The 14471-nt window shown below is 43.1% G+C and overlaps 1 protein-coding gene across 1 annotated transcript in view; it reads left to right on the top strand.

Moving 5' to 3' along the window:
• The first annotated feature begins 3729 nt into the window (after positions 1-3729).
• The window catches only part of LOC111262844 (uncharacterized), a 12275-nt gene continuing 1533 nt past the window's right edge, over positions 3730-14471 (top strand). Inside the window, exons 1-4 of the mRNA XM_086969337.1 lie at positions 3730-4003; positions 12531-12611; positions 12878-13180; positions 13437-14467. Coding sequence (XP_086825463.1) covers positions 3974-4003; positions 12531-12611; positions 12878-13180; positions 13437-14467 — 1445 coding nt within the window. The 5' untranslated portion in view covers positions 3730-3973. The remainder of the gene's footprint in view (positions 4004-12530; positions 12612-12877; positions 13181-13436; positions 14468-14471) is intronic.

Genomic DNA, 14471 nt, shown 5'->3' with positions numbered 1-14471 from the left:
CTTTCCGAGCTAAGCCAGGTACTGCCGATTGTGTTTTGCACTTACTCGCATTTCGATACATGTGATTGACAAACTCTACGGTTCGCGTAACCATTTAGTGGTAACATATTCGCCTACTGAAGTTAAAGATATTAGGGGCTATTTAAATTCGGAACCGAGTGCAGGTCCAATTCCGTTCATGCTGGGGGCAAGCTATCAGAAGCAAAGATTAACGGCAGTTCCAAATGTAAACGTTTATTTAAGTATGTTTAAGCTTGTCAAGAGTACTCAGTTTTTTTCCGTGAAATCGTGTGGCATGAACTGGTAAGTTATCTTTTCACCCAACATTGCAACGTTATTAGAAGACTTATTTTTACGTAATAACTTAAAACTTGATTCATGGTACCTATCATTAATCAATGGAATTGACACCATTGATTATAAAAACTAACATACTGAATAATTTCCACGCTTATCGCTGACTAGATAGCACTTGTGCCGGTAGCAGCGCATCGACACTCTTGCGGTGCGTACCTATGACATGTAAGTATATTGCGACTTAAGAACGAAATGTAGAAGGAATATATCGTGCCCGATCCGTACTATAACGCCGTAATTACAACTGATCACAGTGACAAGACAGTGAAGTCTAGCTGGCAAGAGACTAAATGATTCTAGAATGGATGAATCGACTAATCTCTGTGTTAACTCTGAGGCTGGGGTTTGTAGTGAAACGTTTTACAATGACTGGCGATAGATTAGAACGTGGGAGATAGCCGCAGGTGTCGACGCCTTTTCGTGTAAGCGCTTCTTTGGATTTATATATGAGCTTCCGTCGTGCACAGTCCAGAACCGGTTCGAATGGGTTATTGGCAGCACGGGAACGTGGGATGTATTCAAGACCCATATACTGAGCGTTTTCCACGTAAACTGCCACTCCACACGGCAGAGTACTACACACGTGTCTGTACATACTCATACAGGGGTAACGTTGTCTATTCGAGCTCGTCAGGCTGTTTTTTTTTTATTGACCCGATCCTATAAGACCTCAAATGATCGTGCCAGTGTAATAAGTCTGTGAACTTCGTGGGCTTCGCAGAGCTTACGCGCGACTACCGAATGGACGGATGTATGCCTGACATCAAACGACTGGCGAGGTCAACCACCAGGTTACTTAGTGAACCTGTGCACTATGGTGGGTAAAGTCGTTTCTATTTTACGCGAAAGCTAGCAATAGCCAGAATAAATGCATTACGTTACCAACGATCCCCTGCTTCTGGTAGTGCCAGATTTGAAGCTGCGGGCCTTAAGGCGGCCGATGTCCGAAGAACGCAGCGGAAGGATCTTCGCCTAAAGAAGATTTCTGTTCGAGTTGAAAAAGGAGCATATTCTCTCGACTATATACTCATCACTGGGCTTCTGTTCGGAATCAGAAAAAAACAGAAAGAGCACTGTTGTTCATTCTGCGAGACGGGGCTTGGCGCCGCGACTATGTGCTGCTATTCCACCAAAAGGGGTAGGCATCCAGACACTCCATAAAGCAAGCAAAGTATACTAACGTGTTTTCGTATAGGCCCCGAAATAAATTCATAAGTCAGGAAGCCAGTGATTTCGTGTGTTACTGAAGTCTGAAAGCTATAAGACCGATCGTTGGTATCCCGATGTCTACAATTAAAAAGGCAAGCGCTAGCAGACAATGTCGTGACGCGCATGCCTAGGCATCACTTGGTGGAATTTCAGTTCGTGAGAAGCAAGGTTTGGTCTAGGCAAGCAGGACACATTTTCAAAAAAAATCATTATGTTAGGACACACATTCGGGGAATGGGTGGTGCACTGCAGCATCTATTAATAATTTTAATCCTAGGTATTTTCGTCTTTCGACTGAGAACTTCACTACCCGCAACAGGCAGGAATTCGAACTTATCAACACAATCAAGCAATTAGTAAATATATAATAAGCCGAATTTCACGTTACCTCACTGAGCCCTTGTAGTTTGATCACAAACCTAATTTAGAGCATCATGAGGGATGTTCCTAACTAATAATATATGAGGACAGTTTGACCTAATCGTTCGCTTGAGCGAAAACGTATCTGCCATTAAGCTTCTCTGCCGACCGAAGACAAACCGAAGACAAATTAACTAGGTACGTATCTGCCCTAGCATCAGCATCCTTTTTGTACACCAAACAAATTCCCCGTCGATTTCTTAAATATAACTAGATATTACTATGAAAGTACACTTGATTCAAATTAACGGCAAGAGAATAGGCCCCAAGACGGTGATCTTTATTGCTCCGTGATAAGGGTACCGATGCTCGTTTGTTTCTACTTCTAAATAGTTATTTAGCCCTTAAGAGAATTGGTTCCTTATTGTGTTACATTTGAAAAATATATCCATAGCTAAATTGTGATGACACTTAAGTATGTTAACAAATAGACAAATGATGACCCAGACCATTCGCGCTCTACCGTACACATGTTGATGCTAAAAGGCTTATAATTTGCCGGCAAACATTACGCAATGAGGGAATTGAAGTCGGCACCTTAACTCCGACTTTATCCGTCTTTAGAATTGTACATACGAATCATGTCTATTGATTGCTTCTGCTGTCCACAGAAACAGTAACGCACTCTTTTTTGTTTGTTTGAAAGCTAAAGTTTTCGATCAGATGCCAATACGACTGTATACAAATGGCAATGGCTATCTCTGGTCGATCCTCTATAGCTATAAAACGTCTCTTATGTTATTCCTTGAGAATTGGATTGATTGTGCTATCTATCCCATACAGGGTTCATTGCGACGTTCCATTGCCCTTCTCCCCGAAGCCGTTTGATCGTCTATTTGCTGAAATCTGGGAGCCTGCTTAAACGACCTTGAGGTTGTCATCACAGACGATTTTTCCGCTGCTGCATTTGTAGTCGCTTGTGTAATAGCAGCAGCTTCTGCCGGTTAGTCGGGCGACCGATGCACCTGCTTTACTCACGATGGTGAACTTGAAGCAGTAACTGTGAATACGTATGAGCTCTTCTTCTTTCTTTGCTCCTGGTCGTACTGTCGATTGGCATCGACACTATTATCTTATAATAGATTGGACTGATCGATGATCCCTTCTTCTTTGTGTGTTTGACTCTGTCTTCAGTAAATGGCGATAACGACTATACGTAGCCGTTGTCCAGCGCGGGCGTGCAGATGCGTCAGAGGTTTCTGCTAAATCTTTACCGACATGCGCCGCGGTCTTCCCGCAGCCTTCCCCACGTCTGTATGCGTTGCTTGTTCACTGCTCTCTCTAAGCCGTCAACAGCAAAAACGCCATTACGATCGGTTTTGCTGCCTCTGTAGCCACGATCAACATGAACTTCTTCAGCAACAAGAAAAACAACGACCGCCTCCGCTGCGACCGTGTTAGCGGTCGTGGTCGCTGCCCCGGCACCCGCATCGGCAACAGCGCGAGAACCATTGGCGCTAACAGTAGCAGCAGCATTACGGGCTGTTACAACCAAATATCCAGTGCTGGCGCGACAGCTGTTGCCGATGCCACTGACGGTTCTCAACAAGACTCGGCAGTGAGGGAGCGGGCGAACGTAACGTATTATTATTATTGCTATAGCCTGCCGGCGGTTGTCCGTTGTCGCTGCCCTGCTCCCTGGTATTCCCCAATGACTTTTGGAACCTTCACCGCCAGGTGGCGTCGCTGGGCTGACGGGGATGCAGATGTTGGTGTGAGTGGGTATAAAACACACGCGACGCGTGCCAGAGGGGACATTTGAACTTGAATATTTGCCGTGTGACCAACGACCGCACAGCTGACCGTTGCACTGGCGCGCGAATAAAGGGCTCCGCTGTGTAGTTGGTCACTTAGACAAGGTTCGACCTGGGGACCTGTATCCTATAAGGGGCAAAGTTCCTCGTGCTTGTTGATCCTAGTAAGTGAAGGTGCTTGTGGCGGTTTGTGCTGAGGACTATCAGACGGAGAGACACTGTGTTTATGCGGGATGGAGCATTACAAAACAATCAACATGAGAGTGAGTGAAGTCGACCAATTAATTCAAATTGTTAACCATTATTAATCAGTGTGCCTTATCGGATGTACATTAATGCCTAACACCTAAGATAATTAACAAATCATAAGCGAGTAGAGGAGAAGGCGGTCGATTTTGAATGTAGATTGGTGTTGCATAGAATGAAATATGTCACTTCACCTCCCAGTCTCGTGTTTCCCTATAGCAGGAACGAACTCACAAAATTGGCTCGCTATCCGTGCCTTAAAAATACTATACCGAACACCGTGTTACTTTTTCTATATCAAGCTATGAGATGAAGATAAAGCTGTAAGCAAATTTTTTTGTAATATCAAGTCTTCGCTAAATACCATGAAGATATTACAGTTACGAGAATTGATCCGATCTGGCCAATCAGTAGTATAAAACTCGGACGGCCTCCAGCTAAATTGTCTTAAAATGATCCATATCAGCAGGAGCTTCAATTCTATTACGACATGAATCTTTGCAATACAGAAAGAACACTGGTGATGAGGTCGCGTTCCCATATTTTGATCTAAATGTACTGGCATTATCTACTAAATATATTAATAGTGTCTAACTCTACGCGAATCATTAAATACATACGTCTATGAATCCTAGAATGATAAAGAAGCTCCATGTCAGGCGCTGGAACAAAATTTAATATGGGTATTGTTTCATATATGCAGCTGAGCCGCTGATACGTGACGGCAGGGATTGTGTAGGAGGTTTATCTAGTATATATAGAAAGCCAAATATGGAAGTTAAATCCAAACATTACGTAAATGCTAGATATTGGATAGTCAGAACTTTTCTGCTCCATTGTTTTAGTTGAACAGCATTCATATTCCTGCTATTTAAGTTGATTTCGAACGTTTCTGACTTTGGCGAAGTACGTTCTTCATCTCAACGACGAACTGTAAGTTACCCCTAATTGTTTTCGCCAATTTTCAGCAGAATTAGCTCTCCGAAACTTCACGAGGTAGCTCCGTAAGTCATTTACTGCTGCTCTTGAAAACTTAGCGTTGCCGTACGTGCTTTTATTTTATTCTCCAAACGCATTAAGTATATGGGTCGATAAGAGTTAAGCTAGATCTTCTTTACTTATTATATTAGTTATTTTGCATTCACTATATGACTTAAAAGGTGCTCCTCACGGTGCGGCTAACGTACATCCCGCTTAGCGCGTATTGCCTGATTTCCCTAATTCGAAACAATTTTCGCTGCAGTAGTTGAAGCTCATACCAAACCTCTATGGTGACCTGATTTTGTTATTTGTGAAGACAGTCGACGATCATCAACTAACTGACTGACAGACAGACAGATTGTTTAACTGACTAAAGACGAATGCCCCCGAAGAAGCTTGCGATGCGGTGGATCACGTACGATCACGATGATGATCATTAGCTAGATCATACCTATTGAACGAAAGACAGATTTATACGTTTTCACCGCGCTAATGAAGCATCACGAGTGAATGCCATCGCTGATTTGCTACGATACATGGCAATCGGAACAAAAGCGGAACAGGGAAAGTAAGAACGCTTAGATAGTCCGCTTAGGAGGTTGTGTGATCCACAAGCAATAACTCGATAAGGATAGAACAGCACGGAGTACCGCACGCAGGAATTGCGTGCTACGTTTGTAAATGACCGAATCGCGAGATAACCACAACGATCATTAGTAATAGCTAGGAAAATATGCATTGCGAGCGTCCGCAGGATCGGCTCTCCTTTCCCGAATCTTTTTTCCATAGTGTACACTGTAAGGGTTGTTAAAAAAAAAAAAAAAAAAAAAAAAAAAGTTCTGTAAATTGCAGCCGTTGTAGAGCAGGTGCTTCATGCTGACGAGGTACACTCGTTTGGGAGAAACAGGTTTATTCTTCGAAGGGCATACAGTGAAAAGACTATATTGATACATTAATTTGATGCTGATATAGCCGATTGTTTGTGCCTGTTGGCCCAAAATCACCCGTTCATAAAGTGTTATGTTCACTAGTTTGATTCTATTAACGATTGTTGCATTTCGTCTTTCGTTACTCTATTTCGTATTCTGTCGGAAAAAAACATGAGCAGGCGGGCATTTACAAACGTTTTTGTGTTGGTCAGCTGCCAACCCTGTTGAACTTCCGCCGCTAGTCCACAGGAAAATTAATTTTCTCTCTCAATGAGCGAATTTGAAGCCAGACGAAATGTTATACAAGACATTGTCGTCTGACTGACACCATGTAATTAGGCTGTTGTCGCTAACGTTTCCAAGCCGTTTCACAACAGAAAACGCTAAGAATTTCATCCATACCAATTGCAGTTCATCACTTATGCACGATTCATAAGCACATGTCAATATGCACAGAAAATGTCAAATGAGAGAGTTCTGTGCTATGGATCAACAATACAAACAACGAAAATTCATGTTATAGTTAGCTTACTCGTTAATGAGAATTAGGTCTTTAGATAGATTAGAGTTAGGGTTCGTGTTTCGCTCCGTGCACACTGTGATCGTGTGTAGTAGATGCTAAAGCTTTTTATTTTTCTCGTGACGAAACGTAATCAAAAACAGATGTATAGGTCTTCAGTAACGTGCAGCCTTAGATAATAATGCTAAAACCCAATTCAATCGCCATACTCTAAACGATTTCTTTGCTATTTCGTTCTTACATGACAAACGAACGTCTTGTACTTGCTGCATCAACACATATTTTTTGAATTCTAGAATCGTTATCACCATTATACCACTACCGTTGTTGTCACTTCCCCGGGCTGAGTTTCCCTTACCATGGTAATGGTTATATAGCGGGAATTGAGTCAGTGTATAATTTTCTTCGGCCGTTTTTCCGTCCGTGCTGGATGTACAAGTTGTAGATCAGCACCAGTAACTGTGTCGTAGGACACGCTGGGAAAGCTAGAAATCCTATTCGCTCACTTGTCGACCGCCGCCTGTCTGCTTCAGACCAGTGTCTCAGCTACAGATCGATGTTCGACAGACATGTAAAAGAAATATATCATCTAGACAAGATGCGTTTGTTGTCGAAGCGTTCGGCGTCGGGCCATTCGTCCGCGTCTCAGGGGGTGCTTCCCATTTTAGTGTGTTTATTTCAATGTCATCAATACAGCTGCAGCGCTCCGTAACTAGCTCATAGGTGCAACGGTGTTCCAGACACAATTCTATGGACATCTCTAGAAGTTCAGTATTTTGAGTTTCTCTTCTTTCCGTACAGGTCATGGTGTGCTGGTTTATCATGGTAGATATGACAGAAAAACAACAGTGAGGGGAAGCCGAGCGGATGAGAGGTGAGAGAGAGGGGGGTGTACGTTTCGTCGATTGTCTCGTGCTTGAAAGATGCAGCAGTCAGCATTTCACATCGTTTCAACAAAAACCAATAACAACAGTAAATCCGATAGCAACACGAAATACTGAAACAATAAACATGCTCAGATGGTATGCCGAGTAATATCCGTAAGTAGGTTCTCAAAACGCGTGTATCTTAGATAATGCTTTTAAATATGATGTAAAGATGATATTTTTTCTGAGGCTCGCTGGAGAGATTGGCATATCACTGCTGAAGACGATTTCAGCACGAGCCCGCCAGTACGAGTCAATGGTACCTTTGGCTGTTTTGTGACAATAACAGCTTTAGAGCGCTTCGTAGGAAACACAGATAAACGCACGTCAAGCAGTGAGGTGCAACAGCTTTTGGACGACATCTTTGCTACCTGTTCTGATGCATACTACGCACGAGATAGAATACCTCAAGGCAAAGCTACGTCTGTATTGTGTATAACAATAGTAACAGTAATAAAGGTTTATAACAGTACTCCCATTAGGTTAAACAGCGAAAGGTTTGTTACGCACAGAACGTGCTGCGAACACGAGCACCCAGTTGTGGTTGCCGTTCTGTGCAAGCATACAGTATACGTACGACTGGGAAACAACAGGTGTTTGTCGTATAAACCCGTTACGCTTTAGAATTTATACTGAATATGTAAAACAATGCATATGAAGAAGTTTCAACGGGTTTATAGTGCCTTGTAATTTGGATGATATTTTTAACAGTTTTAGCCATGTATTCAAGCTCCCTTTATTGTTCAATATAAATTCAACCACGTACAAAGGTTTCGTGTTTTTGATAGAGCAACACTTGTTAAGTAAGTAACTAACTTGTGAAGCAGGCCTATATTTTCATTGACAAAAATTAAAGTTGGCAACAAATTTTAGCGTCAAAACTCAGCGCGTACGCTGTTACCGGATCTGTAGTTGTGTCAGTGGTTTCCTTTAGGGGTGACTCGAACGAGTGAGCTTAGCGAAGGCGTCTCGTTTTGCGTAGAAATGGATAGCCCTGTCTAAATATGGCTTCAAGTCAAACTCATCGGACCGCTGTTACGGTGGGGAAAGTCAGTGGCCACTTTCGCGCGTTTTGAGCGGTGATCGGCAGGATATCGACAAATAGCACAGCTCTAAATGGGTAGAGTTTTCGTAGCTTAGCGAACAATAGCGACGAGCTGAAAATGCGTCCTCGACGGGGTAAAGTCCACATGTCCGAATGGTAATATTTGACTATGTTAATGTTGGCAAGAACAAATACTCTTAATAAAAACGTCTCGTGTTGGTAATTCCAAGTTGAATATTGTTAGAACTACATTTATTAATGGTTGGTAATACACATTTAATGGTGAGCTTGAGCGTTTGGATTGTAGACAAGAAAATGATGTCATAATAAGAAGCGCCCAAACAAGGCAGTCCGTATTTGTAATTTCTCTTTTTTTTTTAAATATACATATATACTCTACTGAGGACGGGCCAAAAAATGTGGAAAACCCCGAAAGAAGGATGCTCGTTTACGAATCTCGTATAAACTGTATGCGTAATGCGCTCGACTCTAACGCGTTATCAGTGAAGTGTTTATGTTCTATTTCTCATAGAATACAACTCTTGATATCCCCATTAACAGGGGAACTTGCCCCCTCCTCTCCCCTAGGCTGTCAAATATCAACGCCGCGCCCTTTAGTCGGCGGAGCTCGTTCAGTCGGATTGCTGCTCACTGCTAAGCCGGTACGACCTACGACCGACTCAGCGGGCTTCGCTTTTAACTGTATCCTGGCTATTAGCCAAAATGTCGAAAATACGTAACGAAGCTTAGTTGCAATTATGTACCTACGTTCTATATCAATTCCAAACAAAAGCTGATCGTGAGCTCTAACTGTATGGAAGGCTGTCATGATTGGACTAAAATAAATTTTCTATCGCGATTAACTTGTTTACGATGATTTTGAATCTACTTGAGGCCCCCCACGCTCTAATGCAACACATCTTGGAAAATAGCGTTAAAAATATTGTCAAAAAGATGGTACATGCAGAAAAGCGTAAACCTTTCTGTGTAGAAAAGTTTTTAACGAATACTACGATAGAAGCTATAATGACAAAGTGTGCCAAAATCAGCCTAAATTGTAATTCAAGCATTTTTTGCACATACAACAGTAATTGACTATATTTTCTTTCATATAAAGGGTATCTTTTCTTCGCTTCTAGCCAAGCATATTGACGCAGTTTTTCATGGAAACCCGAACATGGCTAAAAGTTGAACTATACTGTGATACTGTATAGTATACAAAATGGTTTCTATCTATCGAATCTGCAAATGGTGGATGAAAACACCCTGTTGCTTAGGGCGAATTGTCAAAATTTTTATTTAGGTATAAGCTTATATGTTTAATCTATAAAACATAGATAGTTGTGAATTGAAGACAACTTACATACATGCATATATGTAGAAGATAAAATTTTCGCTTTTAAAAGCTCTTTGTTAGAAGCGACCTCGACTCTTTTTGGTCGCTTACCTCGTTCCAACATGAGACTGAAAAGTGGTCATACGAAGAGGGGCCGATCAATGGCTCCGTAAGTTCGAAATCCGCTATTCAATTTGAGATGAAAATGATATTTTCTATGTATCATATAATGCTGCCATTACCGAGTGGCTACTTCGGCTCTGTATGAGAAATGGAACCCTTATATACAACAATAGCTGAGCAAGGGCACGATTATTTCACTATGATTATTCTTATTATAGAATAAGCATCAACCTAAATATCCATGACTGCAGTGAATATATGTTTGTATATCATCTAAATAGACCAGCTAACACGGCTGACCTACATAGTACGGACCGAACAACTTGAAATGTTCTCTTCCGTTCAACCTGGGAAAATACTTAACAATCAAAGACAATTTGTCAACATTCGGTGTAACAAAAAATCAAGTGGGGGAAAGTATAATAAAAACGGGGAGGGAGACACTTTGTATAGCCATGATACTTATATTAAGCGGCCTATCTAGCCCATGTGTCAAATAAAGATTAATAGCAATGTTAAACGAAGTCGGATCGGTAGATCTGTTCCAAAATCAACCTGACTGCCTTGCTAAATGCGTGTCAAGTTTGTCAACTTTACTTATTATAGCTATGAGCGTTCAAAGTGGCAAGTGTATGTTTTACGGTATATTGAACGCAATACCGAATAAGCTATATTGCTTTCTATTAAGTAGACTATGCTTACGCTAAGCGTCTTTGGTGGCTGTGTCTAATAAAATTAGAAGCCTCCAGAACGGAATATATCACTCTAAAGCGTTACACGAGTTTCCAACCAGCGAAGCACAAGCAATACAATGAACAAACCTCACCTTAATATTGCTCTCCTCTATAGAACTTATTTTGCAACCCTAAACCTTCCTCAGAAGCTCGTGTTTATTTCTAGTGCTAAAACACCTATTTTTGCTAATATATATCGGATGCAATTACGTTGTTTATCGAGGTCGTACCCCATCTTCCCCTCCACGTGGGATCCGGCTAGCGAACGACGCGCAAAGAACCTCTACTATTCATTTCAAAGGGAAAAAGCGATTTTGTTGCTTGTTATGTTTGTCCTGTCTGCCATACAGCCTCCCCATCATAGTCCCTTATTCCTTTGCTTCGGTCTTTCGTATCGAAGGGCCGGAGAATCGTATCTTCTGTCCACTCGTTACGCGCTTTTTATTTCAACAGAAACCGCTGGGAATTCCCCATAAATTTCGTGGTCATCCCCAGTGGCCAGGTGGCCAACTTTGGTTCCGCACATCTGCTCATCTTGGTGTGCTTTCTGTCCATTGTCCTTAAGCCAATCCAACTCATTGTTTGCGGCCAACGAAAATAGCGACGTCATCCACAATAATCATACTTCTTTTATTTGCTACTTCGTCAAAGAAAGCTTGTATAATTTCGGAACACGACTGGTAATCAGCCTTCGTGATTGCCTGATAGTGCGCCACCTTGAAAACTGCGAAGATACCTAACGAGGTTGCAGGCAGATTGATTCCTATCTAGGAGGTTTTCTTTTCGAATGGCAATCGCCGGACAAAACCCAACTGCAGTAAAATAGAGCTACGTTGTAAAAACCGGGTAATTTGAAGAAGATTATTTGCCTTAGTTAATGTATTGTTTTGTTCGTTCGGTAAAATGTAACATAAGCACTGCTAGTAATATATAAATAGCTTAGTTTGTGCTTGGCCAACCTTAATTTAACGAACGCATAGCTATTAAAATCAATAGGCACAACTTTATGTTAGCTGAATGGGCAAATGTGGCAGTGGTAAATAAGAAGCGGACAATTTGCCGTAACACTAATTAACGATTATATTCTGATGTCATAGGACGTCAGCAATAAGAACATCAAATATATTTAGTGGAACAAGCTTTCGTACGGCATGTCCGCATCATTTGCTATGATCGCCTACTATTAGCATCAGTCCCACACAGGAGACTTGCATTTCATTCATCAAGTACCCGACGTCACTGAGGCACCGGTCTATGGCTATTAGGACCGAAAGGGCGGCACAGAAGACTTTGGTAGATGTCTGTACGCTTCACTAATAAAAACTCACAACAGTCATTTCCAGTTCAACACACACAACAGTCGAAAAACCTTGTCAATTCAATTGCTGACTTTAAAAGAGAAAACTAGTGGAAATCTATATGATGAGGCGTCATGATATGCCGCTAGCAATAAACCTTAAGTCGTCTTCAACATGGCGAATCCCCTGGTACAAGCGCGGTACTGCGTCGACGAATTCAGGTGCGGATCGAACATGTAATGATTACATATGAGGCCCACAAGGTCGTTCGTTGACTTTACAAACAAATAAAACGCATACAATGAAATGATAGTCATTTAATGGGCAATCACAAATGTTATGCGATTGCGGGAATTCTGTATAATCTTTTATTATGTTGTTCCATTTCAGTAACTCGGATTTGCCCAGCGTTTTGTCATCATATACGCGTTTTGCGAGACTCGTTACGTTTACTAAGAATCGATTGGTCATATGGCCAACTTTACAGCTTTCTGAACATACACAAATTTATGCGCATGCTATTTTAGTCATTGGCTATGTGATTATGGTCGAGGGCAGCCTAGCTTTATCCTTTAATATATAGTTTGTATGCATACGTACTAGGCCAACATAATAGAGGGCATGGTATTGAAATTTTATTGTTATTCCGCAGGCGTTCGTCGTTTTCATGTTGGTGGGTGCCGCGCTGGCTCGATCAAATGATGGATTCAGCAGCGTCTCACAGTCGGAAGATGTAAGTCTCCACTATGATATTGATTGTGTTCAATGAACTTGCGTCCTATTAACCATTTATCCTACACCCTAGTAACTATTTGCTTGAAATTATTCAACTTCTGCCTTTTCTAACTCTCGTGTATGTAACGGTAAAATGTGTGCCCACACAGTTTTCGTACGTAAACTTGCTAAGAATGGATGTAAATTTATGTCGACTTTGGACGCAGTTTTGTACAAGTCGCAGTAAACTTTGCTTTTGTTTTACTCATTTGTGAAATTCGACAGGGTCAAGGGGGATATCGGTATGAGTACGACATCACAGATTGGGACACCAATCGGAAACGCTGGGAGCAAACTGATGCCGATAATAATCGCCGCGGAGGATATCAAATTGTTGATGTCGATGGCCAAGTGCGTCAGGTCACTTATCAGGCCGATAAGGACGGTTTTAGAGCTACAGTCCGCACAAATGAACCAGGAACTAAGCCCGGAGAAGTAGGGGGAGCCGTGTTCACAAACGATGTTGCAGATATCGTCGAGAGCACTCGGGGCATTCTACAGAATACCGGACATGTTCAGAAACAAAAGGTGCGTTGTTACATAGGGGATTCTTTCGTAGATAAAAAACAAAAAAATATTTCACCACGCAGAGTAACATATATATATAACTAAAGAACGTCACACAAGTTATGTGGTACACGTCATAGGCGGCACTTCAAACAACAATTCCTGATCTCCTTCAACCGACGCTTAGTCGTCTACGGCACTGTGTTATCGACTATTACCAAAATATAAGCAAGGTAGCTCTGGCTCATAACTTTGAAAAATGTGTATTGCATTACAGAAATTGGGTACTTATCCCGACAATATTCCAGCAGCGCCTATTCGTCCTGTCGCTCCGGGAGCCCAAGTAATCAAGCATCACGCTGCCGAGGGTCCGCACTTCGACGCTGTTGGACCTGTTGGCCCATCCGGCCCCTCGTTTACTGTCCATGGAGGACCAGGACCTGTTGGACCCTCATTCAACGCAGCTGGCCCAAGGGGGCCTAAAGGTCCGTCGTTCACAGCTGACGGACCCTCTGGCCCGGTCGGACCGTCATATACTGCCCACGGCCCAAGCGGGCCTAAAGGTCCGTCGTTCGCGGCTGGCGGGCCTTCTGGTTCGGTTGGACCGTCATTCACTGCTCATGGTCCAAGTGGGCCTGAAAGTCCGTCGTTCACCGCTGGCGGACTTCCTAGTCCGGTCGGACCGTCATACACTGCCCATGGCCCAAGAGGGTCTAAAAGTCCGTCGTTCACGGCTAGCGGACCTTCTGGTCCGGGCGGACCGTCATTCACTGCCCATGGCCCAAGCGGGCCTAAAGGTCCGTCGTTTACAGCGCATGGACCTTCGGGTCCTGCTGGACCGTCGTCCACTCCTCACGGCGGAGCCGGACCTGTAGGACCCACGTTCACTGCTACGCAGGGGGATGGACCTGTAGGACCCAGTTTCACTGCTCATGGGGGAAAAGGCCCCGTTGGTCCGTCGTTCACTGCCACACAGGGTGATGGTCCCGTAGGACCTACGTTCATATCTCATGGAGGCAGAGGACCCGTCGGCCCGACGTTTACCGCTACAGAGGGCGATGGTCCTGTTGGCCCTACATTTGTGTCTCACGGAGGAAAAGGTCCAGTTGGTCCAACATTCACTGCGACGGAGGGTGATGGGCCTGTCGGACCTACATTCACCCATTACGGGGGTCGTGGCCCAGTTGGGCCCAGCTTCACCGCGCATGGGCCCAGCAAACCTGAAAGTCCTTCGTTTGCTTCGCACGGTCCCAGTGGCCCATCGTTCACTTCCCATGGACCAACTGGCCCCTCGAAACCAAGTTTTTCATCG

This window comes from Varroa jacobsoni, unplaced genomic scaffold, assembly GCF_002532875.2.
Source record: "Varroa jacobsoni isolate VJ856 unplaced genomic scaffold, vjacob_1.0 scaffold_706, whole genome shotgun sequence".
Taxonomy (NCBI): domain Eukaryota; kingdom Metazoa; phylum Arthropoda; class Arachnida; order Mesostigmata; family Varroidae; genus Varroa; species Varroa jacobsoni.
Note: the sequence above shows the minus strand (reverse complement) of the source record. Positions and strands in the feature narration are given on the sequence as shown.